Source organism: Pan paniscus, chromosome 6 (assembly GCF_029289425.2).
Source record: "Pan paniscus chromosome 6, NHGRI_mPanPan1-v2.0_pri, whole genome shotgun sequence".
Lineage (NCBI taxonomy): Eukaryota > Metazoa > Chordata > Mammalia > Primates > Hominidae > Pan > Pan paniscus.
This window is the reverse complement of record NC_073255.2, coordinates 176,386,900-176,400,553: the sequence shown is the minus strand read 5'-3', so window position 1 is coordinate 176,400,553 and position 13,654 is coordinate 176,386,900. Positions and strand designations below refer to the sequence as shown.

The 13,654-nt window shown below is 44.7% G+C and overlaps 1 protein-coding gene across 4 annotated transcripts in view; it reads left to right on the top strand.

Annotated features, from left to right (window-relative positions):
* HIPK2 (homeodomain interacting protein kinase 2) overlaps positions 1-13,654 on the top strand; it is a 216,168-nt gene that overhangs the window by 177,712 nt on the left and 24,802 nt on the right. For all 4 annotated transcript variants that reach the window (XM_034965088.3, XM_034965086.3, XM_055115447.1 and 1 more), the window contains exon 12: positions 3,009-3,290. In XM_034965088.3, the coding sequence (XP_034820979.1) occupies positions 3,009-3,290 (282 nt within the window). The remainder of the gene's footprint in view (positions 1-3,008; positions 3,291-13,654) is intronic.

The following is a 13,654-nucleotide window of genomic DNA, read 5'->3' as shown; positions in this document are numbered from 1 at the left end:
CCGGGTGATCAGACATCACACCTGGAGGATGAGGAACCTCATCAGATATCGAGGGTGATCAGATATCAGGGATGGTGGGTTCTTGCTAAACTGACTTAGCAAGGTTTTTTGCCAAAAGTAGATTGTACAGCAGAGTGCACAGTTAGACCTAGGAGAAGGTTCACAAGCCTGACTAAAGTTTGGTGAAGCAAATTATCTTTTGTCACTTTCTACTTGTCTGGAGAACACTCAGCTTCACCTGAAGTTTCATTTTGGAAACAATTTACCATAATAATTGTTTTAAAATATTTTAAAATGTTGAAGTTGTTTAAAAATGTTTTAAAAAATACTAAAGAAATGTGCTTTCTTTGTATCTAAGATCAGAAGTTTAACTGATTTAGCACCTTGCTTAAATAGAAGCAACAGCTTGTTTAATCCCAGACACTAACCAGCAGAACACAAATCTTTCCCATTCCCTTTAAATCCATTCTCATCTCAATGAACACTTTGAAAAAATCCAGGTCAACAAAAGGCTGCATGCTGTATGATTCCATCTATATGGCATTTCAGAAAAGGCAAAACATAGAGACAGAGATCCGATTAGGGCTTGCCAGAGACCAGTAGGAGAGGAGGAGATTGACTGCGAGGAAGCCTGAGGGGAAAAGCTCTAAGTCTGGATTGTAGGGGGGGTTATGACTGTGCATTTGTCAAAACTCATCAAACGCTTCAAAGGGAGAAATGTTGCTATATGTCAGTTATACCTTAATAAACCTGACTTTTTTAAAAATGGAGATTTCCAAGCCAGAGAGAGAGAGAGAGATCGTGTGACTACAGGATTGCTCCTGCATCTCTTCCTAATGGCACAGCTTTGAGGTGCTTAATTGCTTATTTGCGATAAGTCAATCAAGAGAAATCTGGTATACAAAATGTCTAGTGATTTTGGTTTTCTGCTTCCTCATACAACCAGATACCAGAAACTAGGCCTTCTTCTTTTCATTCTTATTCAAAAATTCATCCAAGGGCTGAAGTTGTCATCCTCCAAGATTCCTTATTTGGGTATTTCTGACAACTCAGGGAAATTTATCTCAGATCATTGGCAGCTTTCCAGAACGCTTTTGTTTGGCAGCCTTGTGACAGCTCACCCATGTCATTATTAGACTGGGTGGCAACAAAGTCCACCGTCTCAATCCTCATGGGCTGTCATGCCCAGCAAGGTCACATGGAGCACTACTCTGTCCCAGGACTGAGCTTAGCATCTTTGTGGTTCATCTTGGCTGAGTAGGGGCAGTAAGAACCCTTAGCCTCCCAACCTGTTTAGCAAGTCCCTCCTTTTTGTTTACTCACCACCCAGCTGACTTCATGAAGGCTCATTGCCAGTACATTTCAAGATCGATATAATTATAGTGAAAGGTATGTATTTGCTTATTTTTAAGACCAATGCCTTAGGCAAAACAGTCTGAAAGACCAGAAGTCTCTCCCTTGTTGGTGATGTGGCCAGGCATACTTTTCCTTAACAATGCCAAGTGGAGATACTAAAACCATTGGTAGTGAAAAACATAATCTTAAAATTGTAATGTATTAGCAACGACAAATACATAGGTTTATAGTAAGTACAAACAATGGTACAATCATATCAGTGAAACATATTACCAGTCCCTAGAAGGAGCAAGCAATGTATCTGGCACTAGCTAGATAGGAAAATAAATCCACCTTTATTGAATTATTTTCATTTTACTGCCATCCCTTTAGCTAGAAGGTGCTAGAATCTCTAAAGACATATAAAAGTCTGAGTTTCATTATACATTGGTGTTAGTCCCTCACTGCATAGATACTACAGGTTGAGCATCCCTAATCCAGAACTCCAAAATTGTCCCAAATTCGGAACTTTTTGAGGATTGACATGATGCCGTAAGTGGAAAATTCCACACCTGACATGTGGTCTCAGTCAAAACTTTGTTTCATCCAGAAAATTATTTTAAAATAATGTATAAAATGACCTCAGGCTATGTGTATAAGGTGTATATGAAACAAAAGAATTTTGTGTTTAGACTTGGGTTTCATCCCCAAGATATCTCATTATGTATATGCAAATATTCCAAAATCTGAAAACAAAAATCCGAAACACTTCTGGACCAAGCATTTCAGATGAAAGATGTTGAACCTGTGCCAGAGTCAGTGAGGATCTAATAGGGAGGGGAGAAAGTATTTTTCCCCTAAAGTTACCAAAAATCACACTGGTTAATTTAGTAAGGAATTTCAAGTTGATCAAAATTAAGATTAAAAGTTCTCTTTTTAAGAGTGCTTTTTCAAAACTCTTGCACTTTTCCAAATTTTCTATTACAATTTAGACTAATGCGCCTCCCATGAGGCTCCACGAGGCAAAATCCAGAAAAATCATTTTTAAAGTTTTTAGCAATTATATGCACACAAATACTTTGATGGTCATGTTCTTTTTCCAGAGGAGGAAAGAAGGAAAACTGAACCACTGGTCACCAAGGTTAGGTCCTTTAGATCCTGAAACTCTTAAGGAATGAATGTTTCAGTAGAATAACCATTAGCAAGGAAACCAAAGCTTGATGTGGCAAACACCAATTCTTCCACCACCCCCAAAACAAGACTTAAGTACCTTTGAAGGGATGACACAAGACAGAGCTCAGAAGTAGGGCCTTGACCCTGAAGGCGAGGGGGTGTGTTGGGGCAAACACAGCTGGAATCCTGGCATGACATCTGCTCCTACAAGACCTGTAGAGCCTGGGGCACAAGAGCCCCCTCCCTGCTCCGAAAGCCCTGGCTGCTCCCTTTGTCCTGCTGGGAGCAGGCATGTAGATCCAAACCAGAGCCCAGAGAAGGCCTGTGTAGCCGCTCACTGAATGATCCCTTTCCCAGTCACAGATGGAGGCTCACTGGGCAGCCACTGACTTGTTTTACAGAGATTTGGCAAAGCAGGTGTTTCTAGGCAATTGGGCTCCTTCGAAGGAGTTGTGGGGCCTGACCTTCCACTGTGTGAGAGTGTGGTTTTCTCATTACAGAAATGTCTCCACCTGTGAGGTGTCCTCCTCTCAGGCCATCAGCTCCCCACAGCGATCCAAGCGTGTCAAGGAGAACACACCTCCCCGCTGTGCCATGGTGCACAGTAGCCCGGCCTGCAGCACCTCGGTCACCTGTGGGTGGGGTGACGTGGCCTCCAGCACCACCCGGGAACGGCAGCGGCAGACAATTGTCATTCCCGACACTCCCAGCCCCACGGTCAGCGTCATCACCATCAGCAGTGACACGGACGAGGAGGAGGAACAGAAACACGCCCCCACCAGGTGAGGCAGTGCCACCTTAGCCTTCCAGGAAGGAGCCGGGAGGGTTTGCATTGTGTGCGGATCTGACCATCTTCCATCATCAAACATAAGGATCCCTCTCTTCTGACCCTTACAGTTTGGTTTTGCCATCGACTATGGTCCTAAAGTTATTTGAAGAGAATGTCAAACAGGTTTTCCATAATTGTTTAAAACCAAAATAATGTCGAATCATGTTGGTCTTAAAAGATAATTATAGGCCCTATACATTTGGGGAACTTGAGACCATAAAAATCGGGCACACAATGCCAGTGTATTTCATCCTCTGTAAGTTTGAAAGTCTCTGCCTCAAGCTAGTGAATTTATTCCCAGTTGGTCAGGATATTTCTCTAACATTGCCTTGGCTCACTCAGAATACGAAGTAATTGTCCAATTAATCAGAAATTTCCCTGTGTCTGATTAACCTAATCTTTCAAAACTGCCAGTTGGCTCTTCACCCAGAGAGCATTACTGTTTATCCCAAAGTAATAATAATTCATTTTAGTCTTTGTGTGCTTCCTGGGGAGAGGGAAGAAATCTTTATTATATTTACAAAACTACTAACCCTGGCGCCAGAGCCTCTTTTTCTGTACTGCCCAGCCAGACTTCAGCAAAATGTGGTTTTTGTTTGGGCCACTCAGCTCAGGTTCTGAGCAACCCCTCCAGAACAGTTGGCCTCCTGGCCTTCTGCATCCCTAGAGTGTGGCCTTGTAGAGCCCAAAATCTCATGGCCCCACCCTGCTGGCTCCTTTGCACTGGAACCGAGAGCCAGGGAAGGGAGTCCTGCCCCTCCCAAGCCCAGCGCTGCCAGTCAGCACGCATCCTGCAGCTGGATATGAAGCCTAATTCACAATTAGGCTCGAATTATTAATTCCTGATTGGATGCAATGTAACTAATTAGTAATCACAAATCCTTTGATTAGATAATAAATTCTCACATTTGAAATCATTACAAAATGTATAGATAGACTGATGAAAACATTCTCATTATAACTATTCCTGCATAGGACATTCCCTTCCCTCTTTATAATGAAGTCCAGTGGTTTTAGTTTGTTTCCGGGTGGGGTTAGTACATGTCTCATTCAAGTGTCCTCTTCCCACCAATTAGGTACAGCCTAATTGTCATTGTATTTCGGAGAAGAATGTAGTGGAGCACTTGTGGCCGTAGCATTGTGCCAGGTGCCAGAGGGGACCCAGGTCAAAGGTCCAGGCATAGCACTGAATACTTTGGCAGCCCAGGACTGCCTTTTACTCCCCATCTGCCTAGTCCAGAACTGGCCTCAGGTCCCTTTTTGATGACAGCCTCAAGTTGAGTGAATGGTCCATTCTCCGCAGTGCCCCCACACCACCACCCAGGAATACTGTCGGTTCAGTCCTCACGTGGGCTCAGCAGTCTCTTCACAAAGGGGACGGCCCTGCCCAGCCCCAGACTGAAGCCTGGCCTTGAGCAGCCACCCACACGTGGGTAGCCTTGGTCATCAGAAGGGCCCAGCAGCCTTGCCCGGCCCTTTGCCACAAATGGAAAAAAGCAAAAGCAATTTAAAATCTGACAATCAGCTAGATTGGAATCTCATTCCTAACGTATGAGATCTGAGTTGACACAGACTCTCAACATCTGTGCCCAGGAGAGAATTGAATAGCGTGTCTGAGAAGGAGGATGAGAGAGCCGTCTCTCCACCAATCAGAGAGCTGACAGGGCTGAGAGTGGAACGCAAAGCCAGAGCATGTCCCTGCCTCTGCGACAGCCCCTAAGGCCCCCAGAAAGAAATGATAGAACCGAGAGGCTGGGCAGCAGATGAGGACCTTCATGGGAACAACTCAAAGAAACCTGGGAGAGAGAGCCAGGTGCACAGGTGAGGGGCAGCCACAGACAGACAGTAGCAGTGGCTACTGAGTCCCACAGCATCCTGCAGTGAAGAGTGGCGGGGACTGCCAGCCTGCCAGGGTCGTGAAAATGTGCCGGACACATGAGGCTGAATAGGGAAGCTGCAGACTGAGGCTAGGGAGTCATCCAAAAGGCTTCAGCTGTCCACAGTTGTGACTGGGAGCTCCCAGAATAATGTTTTCTAGAGAGATCTAATGGCAAGTGCCTTAGAAAATGTCTTTGCACTCAAGAAGGTAGGAAAGTGTATTTGAGTCTGAGTAGGATAAAACAGAAACCAGTAGCTGTTTTATTTATAGAGAAACCACTGTGTAATTGTGATCACATTATTGTGACTACATTTTGGAATCAGAAAAAAAAATATGGGGAAATATGATTACTTGTTCTTAGAAGTCAGAATTATCATAAAATTTAACACAGTCAGTATTTATTGGCCCCACTAGTGTAAGATATTATGCTGGGAACTGCAGGTGTTACATAAATAAGGTAGACAGTTTGTGTCCTCATGAGGTTTGCAGGGTAATAAGCAAGACGAAACACATACAAATCATTATAACACAAAACAGAGTATCAGTCCCATAAAAATGAGCAAAGTACCATGGGAACTCAAAGGGAAAATAGCTTAAGGGAATAGCAGGGGAGGGGGGCTTTGAAGGCCAAAGGTCTGGACAGGTCCACACAGTAGAGGAGGTGCGGTTGCAAATTCAAGTGAGGTGACTGATGGGGCGGAGCCTCCAAGGCAGGCGAACAGGATCAAGAGCCCCGTGCAGGAGCTTATCCAAAAGGGGCTTTAGGATGGAAAGGGGGTTGGGGAGGGATCTCCCCTTACATGGGGGTGGTCAGCTTTGTCAGGAGATACTGAGGGGCCCAAGGGGAAGCATCAGTCCTGGGAAAACAAGGATGCACCCCCAAGTGCAGCCACATGGAGGGGTTACCTGGTCCCTCTCCAGCTGAAGAGCTTCCCCAGCCCTTCTGTGTCCCAGCTGGAGCGATGGAGACCTTCCCTCCTACACATTGATCATCCTTGTTCTCGAGCCTGATTTCTCCGTGCTGTGGGCATGTTGATTCCCACCTTCTTGTTCCCAGCCTCGTTTTCTATTTGCTACTTACCCCAGTGCCAGTCCTGTAACTTTGCCTAAAATGCTGGTTAATTCCCCTAACATGGCTCAGCCTCAGCTTGGCAGCCAGAGTCAGGCAGCCGATGACCTTCAGAGGGATGGCAGTGCCTCCACCACCAAAGGGGCTTTTAGACCTGATTGAGGGTGTCACTAAACCTCTAGGACTAGATGATATAGCCTAGAATTTTTAAAAGAAAGCCAATGCAAAATCATTATTCCTGACCCCACGTATGTGGCCCTGTTAGTTGCACAGCAGATGGCTGGCCAGCAGCTCCACTCGTAAGAACTCCAGGGCATGTTGGAGGCAGATGCTGGGAGACGCTGAGCTAAAGACAGGAGAATCATAGCAAACATCCACTGGGTGTTCCACCCGCACTAGCTCCTCCATCATTTGATGGGGCATGCAAGGCTGATATTTCCATTCCCATTTGATAGATGAAGAAACCGAGGCTCAGGAAAGGTAGGTGACTCACCCAAATTGATACAGGTTCTAAATAGCAGAATTGGGACTCAGGTGCCATGCTCTTGAAGAAATGTCAAACTTAATAACTGGCAAAAATAACTGATTTCAGTCATTCATTCAGTGAATACAGATTCCATCCTGCTCCCTCCTGTGACTACCACTATGCCACTGTGTGCAGGTTACCATGCCAGGGCCATAGGGAGTCTAGAGTATTGTCCACTGAGCCCCCTCTTGGTGCTGGGCGTTTGTCAGGGTGCTGGAGCCATGGCACTGAGAAGGGCGGAGTCAGCTCTTTTTAAAGTAGGAAGGGCAGGGAAGAGCCAGGGAACTCCTTTTCAGTGAATTACTGTTGGACTAGGGGACTCTGGTCATGGCTAGAGAATCGGCCAAAAGATAAGACAAACAGATGTTGTTCTGGGTCCCCCAGGATTAAGTAGTAGAACTGGTCTTCTTTTAAATATTTATAGACAATTTCGATTAGAAAAGCATTTAATTGTCTACACATACTGAACAAGCCATCTTTTCTCTCCTGGACTCTCTTGATCCACGTCTCCTGATCCAGACCCCCCTGCTATCTTTACCTTGTGTCGAAATGGTCTTGTAAAGGCTGTAGCATACAACCTTTAGTCATGAGGGTAATTTCTTTTTTTATTTTTGTAAGAACTAGAGACAGTGTCTCACTGTGTTGCCCAGGCTGGTCTTGAACTCCCAGGCTCAAGCAGTTCTCCTGCCTTGGCCTCCCAAAGTGCTGGGATTACAGGTGTGAGCCTCCATGCCTGGCCGAGAGTAATTTTTTAAGTGTGTAAACCAAAGTGGTTCACATCAACTGATCATATAGAAATGATTTTGTCCAGCTCCATTATTCATTCACGCATTCACTCATTCAGTTACCTGGATATTTCTGGTAGGTGGGTTGTTCTGCTTAGGTCATCGAGTGTCTCCTGCAGGCTGCACTTCACTGTGCCTGTGTAAGCAGCCACTGTTTCAGCCAACGTTACCAAAAATGAAAACTTTAAGAAAATTGACTCATAAATATCATTCAGTATTTTAGATATAAAAACAGTTACTTAGCTCACTCTTAACATGTTTGTATATAAAAAAATTTGACCTGAAATGTTTTCCTTCTTTATACTAAGTTGAAAGTCTAGAGAAATCATTATAGATAAAGCAAGGTTAGAAAACTGATAAACTGCAGCTCAAATTACTTTGGCCTGAAAAATTAACATCCACTTAACAGAGGGAGCAAAAACCACACACACTCATTTATTATTGCATGGGCAAAAAGCCCAAAGTGGGATTAGCCTCCATTGCTACCTATAACCATGTAGCTTGCTCCATCCTGCCATTGGTTGAGAAGCTGCTACAGCCAGCCTCCTGCCATGCTCATGGAGACGTGGGAATCAGGCTTGAGTGAAGGAACAAAGGAACCCAGACACACAGTGCCATTTGAAGGAACTTTGGTGTCTCTCCATTTTGAGTACAATACATCCCCAGTTGAAAAATATTTCAGTCATGTGACTCATCTCAAGAGGTGATGGTAGGATCTTTTGTCCAGCTGACTTCGCCACACCCTCTTTACAGGGCTCCATTTAAGACACTCCAGTGGGCTGAGTGGAGTGGCTCAGGGGTGTATTTTGAAGAAGAGACACTTCACCCTACTGTTCCCAGCTGCTGTCACATTACAAAGCTGTCACTGATATGCCCCAGCTTCCTGGTTTGCTCCTTGCTTTCCACAGGGAAGAAGGAGGAAGAGGGGTGACAGAGGGTTGGATACCATAGGGCAGAGTGGTGCTCAGTGGATAGACTGAAGGTGATTAGGAAAGATGAGTCAAAACTCCCAGGCCAGTTGGGAAGAGAGAGACTGGACTTCAGAAGAAGATGGAAGGAGAGTAAACACTTCCTTCCGCTGCATCTGATGGGACAAGGACGAGGTGACTACTCATGGCTACTTCTGTGACCCTGTTTCTGATTTCTCTAGAAAGTAGTCATGTAAAAATGATCTTAAGGGTGATATATGTGTGTTTATATACACACACGTGTAGACATAGACATAGACATAAATTTGCAGATAATATAATTTGAAAGGAGGAGCCAGGCATGGTGGCTCACACCTGGAATCCCAGCACTTGGGGAGGCCAAGGTGCCAGGATCACTTGAGGCCAAGAGTTTGAGACCAACCTGGGCAATATAGCAAGACCCTGTCTCTACAAAACTTTTTTTTAAATTCCCCAGGCACAGTGGTACGTGCCTGTAGTCGCAGCTACTTGGGAAGCTGAGATGGGAGGATTGCTTCCACCCAGGAGTTCGAGGCTGCAATGAGCTATGCTCCCAACACAATACTGCAGTCTGGATGACAGAGTGAGACCCTGTCTCTAAAAATAATAATAATAATTTGAATGGAATGTATGTGCCATATTAAAATGAAGATTTTTTTTTTCTCTCTAATGACTCTAAGTCAGCAGCTATCAGGAAGGAGCACACTGGTCTGGAGGCACACTGGAATTACCAGCGTGAGCCACTGTGCCCAGCCAAAAGTAGTCATATTCTTTACCACATCATCTTGCCATGATGATTAAAGGAGATAAACATATAAAGCACTTTAAGCTGTAGTTAGTACGCATCCAATAAATGTTACCTGTACTTAATAATCAGCATCATAGTAACAGAACACATAGCATTGACTATGAAATCAGAAGGGTGAAAGAAGTTATTGGAGGAGATGAGTTTTGACCCTGGTCTTGAAGGATGAAATTGACTCAGATTAACAAATAGAAATCAGAGACACTTTCCAGATAAGACCCTACAGGGAAGGGGTCACAGGTTATATCTGATCTTCTGCCAGTGCTTTCTCCTTTAGGGATTTCTTTACTTTTTAGCTCCTTATTTATTTTCATCATTTTAAAATGATGAAAATTATCTATTGCCATGACAACATAATGCAATTGTGAACTCTGACAGCTTTGTTCTTTATTCAGAAGTGATGTTCTTCCAAGGCCATTTCAGCAAATATTTCTCATTCTGCCCCTATCGCTATCTCTCTCACTTGCATTAACCAACTCATAATGGGATTGATAAGCTGTCAATAATAATTAGACACAATCATGGAATGAATCCCAGTAGTATCGATAGATACGAGCCTAAAGAATCTGCCGTAGTCATCTGAAATGTGTGCTCATTTCTAAAGTGACTCATTTAACAGCTCCCCATTAGTTCTCTAATCTGCATAGTGTGTTCAGGTAGAGCGCAGAGCTTTCTAACAATGGAAGAGATGAAAAACAGCTAGCAAATGAATTCACCTTCTGCAAATAAATGTGTCACTTGTAAATCCAAAAAGGTAGGCAAATCAGCATCAAGCTGTGCCGTACATATTTGCTCATTAAGCCAGGGGCTCCCCAGCTACAACAAAGGGATGGGACCTGGGAAGAGTTTATAAAGGTTTTATCCCACACTCCTTGTAGATAATTAGACACTGACATGCAGATTCTTCAGTCTCTTCAGTGGGAGGCTCACTACCTGTTGGGTTTCCATCAAGGAGATGGCCCTCAGTTCTCACAGGTCACCCACGCCAAGCTGTCAGCTCTCACAAGACTCATGCCAGAAAGCCATTCTTCAGTGACAAGAAGCTCAGTGACTCATGAAGTGGCTATTGTGTCTTGAGATAGTTCTAGTTGTTAGAAAATTCTTATTCATATTAAGCTGAAGCTTCTCCACAATTTCCACATTTGAGTGAAGAGTTCCAAATATGCCTAATTTGAATTTTACTCGAGGGCAGATTACAGTTTTGCCAAAATTAGTGTGTGTTTTTGTCTTTTTTTTTTTTTTTTTTTTTTAATGCTCATTTTCTAAACTACTCAGATCCTAAGGAAGATATGATCAGCAAGAACTGGCCAGATCTGGGTCTATAGGTAAGGTACATCTACTAAAAGGATCTCTTTCCTCTCCAGATTAGGGCTAGACCATTCCTATTTTAAAATGTCTCTAGGAATCTTTCAGAGATCCTCACAATGGCTCCTTTAATGCCATGAGTAATCTCTCTCAATGAATTTCAGAGCAGATTGGAGCTGGATGGATGTTACAGGTTATCCAGGCCACTGTCCAGAGCCACAGCAGTAAAGGAACAGCAGAGCTAGGACTGCAGTGCCAGCTCCCAGGACACATTTGGGAGTCAGCCTCCATCCTCACCTGGGGTCCTCCACCCACAGAATGGGCACCTGCAACAGAAGATGTCTGCGTTTCATGAGATGACCAGAGGCATGTTCATCATTCAGGAGTAGCTGTGCCCGAAGCTGAGAGTGAAGGGCAGGGCAGCGCCATCTCCTCACCTCCCCTCGGGAGCCAGCAGCTGCTCCCAGTCATGGCTCCCAGCTCTTTCCCTGGCCCTCAGAGTACTTCGAAACAGTGTGAGGTGGGAGGAGTTCCCTTATTACACAAGAGACTGCAGCAGAGCAGTTGTTTCCCTTTACTCCCCCCGATTCATCCCAGAAAACAGCTGCAGGTTTCTCTGCCCTTGTCTTGTTAAGGCAGCTCTCCTTCCCTCCTGCTCCCTCCTCGTCCTCAGCCTCCAGCATCTCCCTGCTTTCAGATCCCTCCTCCCTACCTCGTAGCTCAGAGACCTCCTAGAGTCCCACTTCCTTTTTTTGCTTAATTTATATTTATAAAATATTTCGAGATATTCTTTTTTGTTGTTATTGGTAGACAGCAATCTTTTTTTTTTTTTTTAAGACAGAGTCTGGCTGTGTCACCCCGACTGGATTGTAGTGGTGTGATCTCAGCTCACTACAACCTCACCTCCTGGGTTCAAGCAATTCTCCCACCTCAGCCTCCCAAGAAGCTAGGATTACAGGCATGTGCCACCACACCCAGGATTGTTTTTTGTTTTTTGTTTTTTGTTTTCAGCAGGGGGCCAGCGCGGTGTTGGGGCAGAGTCTCACTCTGTCACCCAGGCTAGAGTGTGGTGGTGTGATGTCTGCTCACTGTAACCTCCACCTCCCGGGTTCAAGTGATTCTCCTGCCTCAGCCTCCCTAGTAGCTGGGATTATAGGTGCACACCACCACGCCTGGCTAATTTTTGTATTTTTAGTAGAGACGGGGTTTTGCCATGTTGGCCAGGCTGGTGTCAAACTCCTGACCTCAAGTGATCCGCCCACCTCGGCCTCCCAAAGTTCTGGGATTACAGGTGTGAGCCACTGCACCCAGCGGATTTCTTATTTTTAGTAGAGACAAGGTTTCATCATGTTGGCCAGGCTGGTCTTAAACTCCTAGCCTCAAATGATCTGCCTGCCTTGACCTCCCCAAGTGCTAATTACAGGTGTCAGCCACCGTACCTAACTATTTTTATTTATTTATTTATTTTCTTTAGAGTGTAGGTCTCTTTGTCACCCACACTGGAGTGCAGTGACACGACCACAGCTCACTGCAGCCTCAAACTCCTGGGCTCAAGCCATCTTCCTGCCTCAGTCTCCCAAGCAGCTAGGACTATAGGTGCACACCACCATGCCTAGCTAATGTTTTTATTTTTGTAGAGGTGGGATCTCACTGTGTTGCCCAGGCTGCTCTCAAACTTCTGGCCTCAAGCGCTGGGATTACAGGAGTGAGCTACCGCACCTAGCTTCCACTTTGTAATTCTTGTACTGGATCTCAGTGCCCTCCCACCCTGGGTGTCTTTGCTGAGCCCTGATGTACAGCGGCGAAGTGCCCAAGACTCTGAATCTCTTTTGCTTTTTTCTTTTTTTTTTTTTGAAACACAGTCTTGCTCTGTCGCCCAGGCTGGAGTACAATGGTGCAATCTTGGCTCACTGCAAACTTAACCTCCTGGGTTCAAGCGATTCTCCTGCCGCAGGCTCTGAGTAGCTGGGATCGCAGGGCCCACCACCACTCCCGGCTAATTTTTGGTATTTTTAGTAGAGACGGATTTTCACCATGTTGGTCAGGCTGATCTCAAACTTGTGACCTCAGGTGATCCACCCACCTCGGCCTCCCAAAGTGCTGGGATTACAGGCATGAGCCACCTCACCCAGCCTGGACTTTGTTTTTGATGGAGATAGAATTCATGTACTGTACTGTATAGTTCACCCGTTGAATGTGTACAATTCAGTGGTTTTAGTCTGTTAATTTTTAATTGTGGTAAAATATATATAACATAAAATTTGCCATTTCAACCATTTTTAAGTGTAAATTCAGTGACATTAATTATATTCATAATGCTGTATAGCCATCACCGTTATCTATTTTCAGAACTTTTCCACTACCCCAACCAAAAACTATACCATTAATCAGTAACTTCCCACTCTCCTCTCCCCTAGCCCCCAACCTCTGGTAACCTCTAATGTATTTTCTGTCTGTATGAATTTGCCTGTTCTAGATATTTCATATATGTAGACTCAAACAAACTATTTGTCCTTTTGTGTCTGGTTTATTTCATTTAATGTTTTCGAGGTTCATCCATATTGTAGCATGTATCAGAACTTTTTTTTTTTTTGGAGACAGGGTTTCACTCTGACACCCAGGCTGGAGTGCAGTGGTGTGATCATAGCTCACTGCAGCCTCAAACTCCTGGGCTCCCACCTCAGCCTCCCAAACAGCTGGGACTACAGGCATGCACCACCATACTTTGCTTATTTTTTTAATTGTTTCTAGAGATTGGCTCTTACTGTGTTGCCCAGGCTGGTCTTGAACCCCCAGCCTCAAGCAATCCTCCCACTTCAGCCTTCCAAAGCACCGAGATTACAGGCATGAGCCACCCCTCCCAGCATTCATTCATTTTCATGACTGAATAGTATTCCACTGTATGGATACACCACATTTTCTATTCATTCACCAGCTGATGGACACTCGGGTCGTTTCTACCTCTTGGTATTTTGAATAGTGCTGCAGTGAACATTGACTT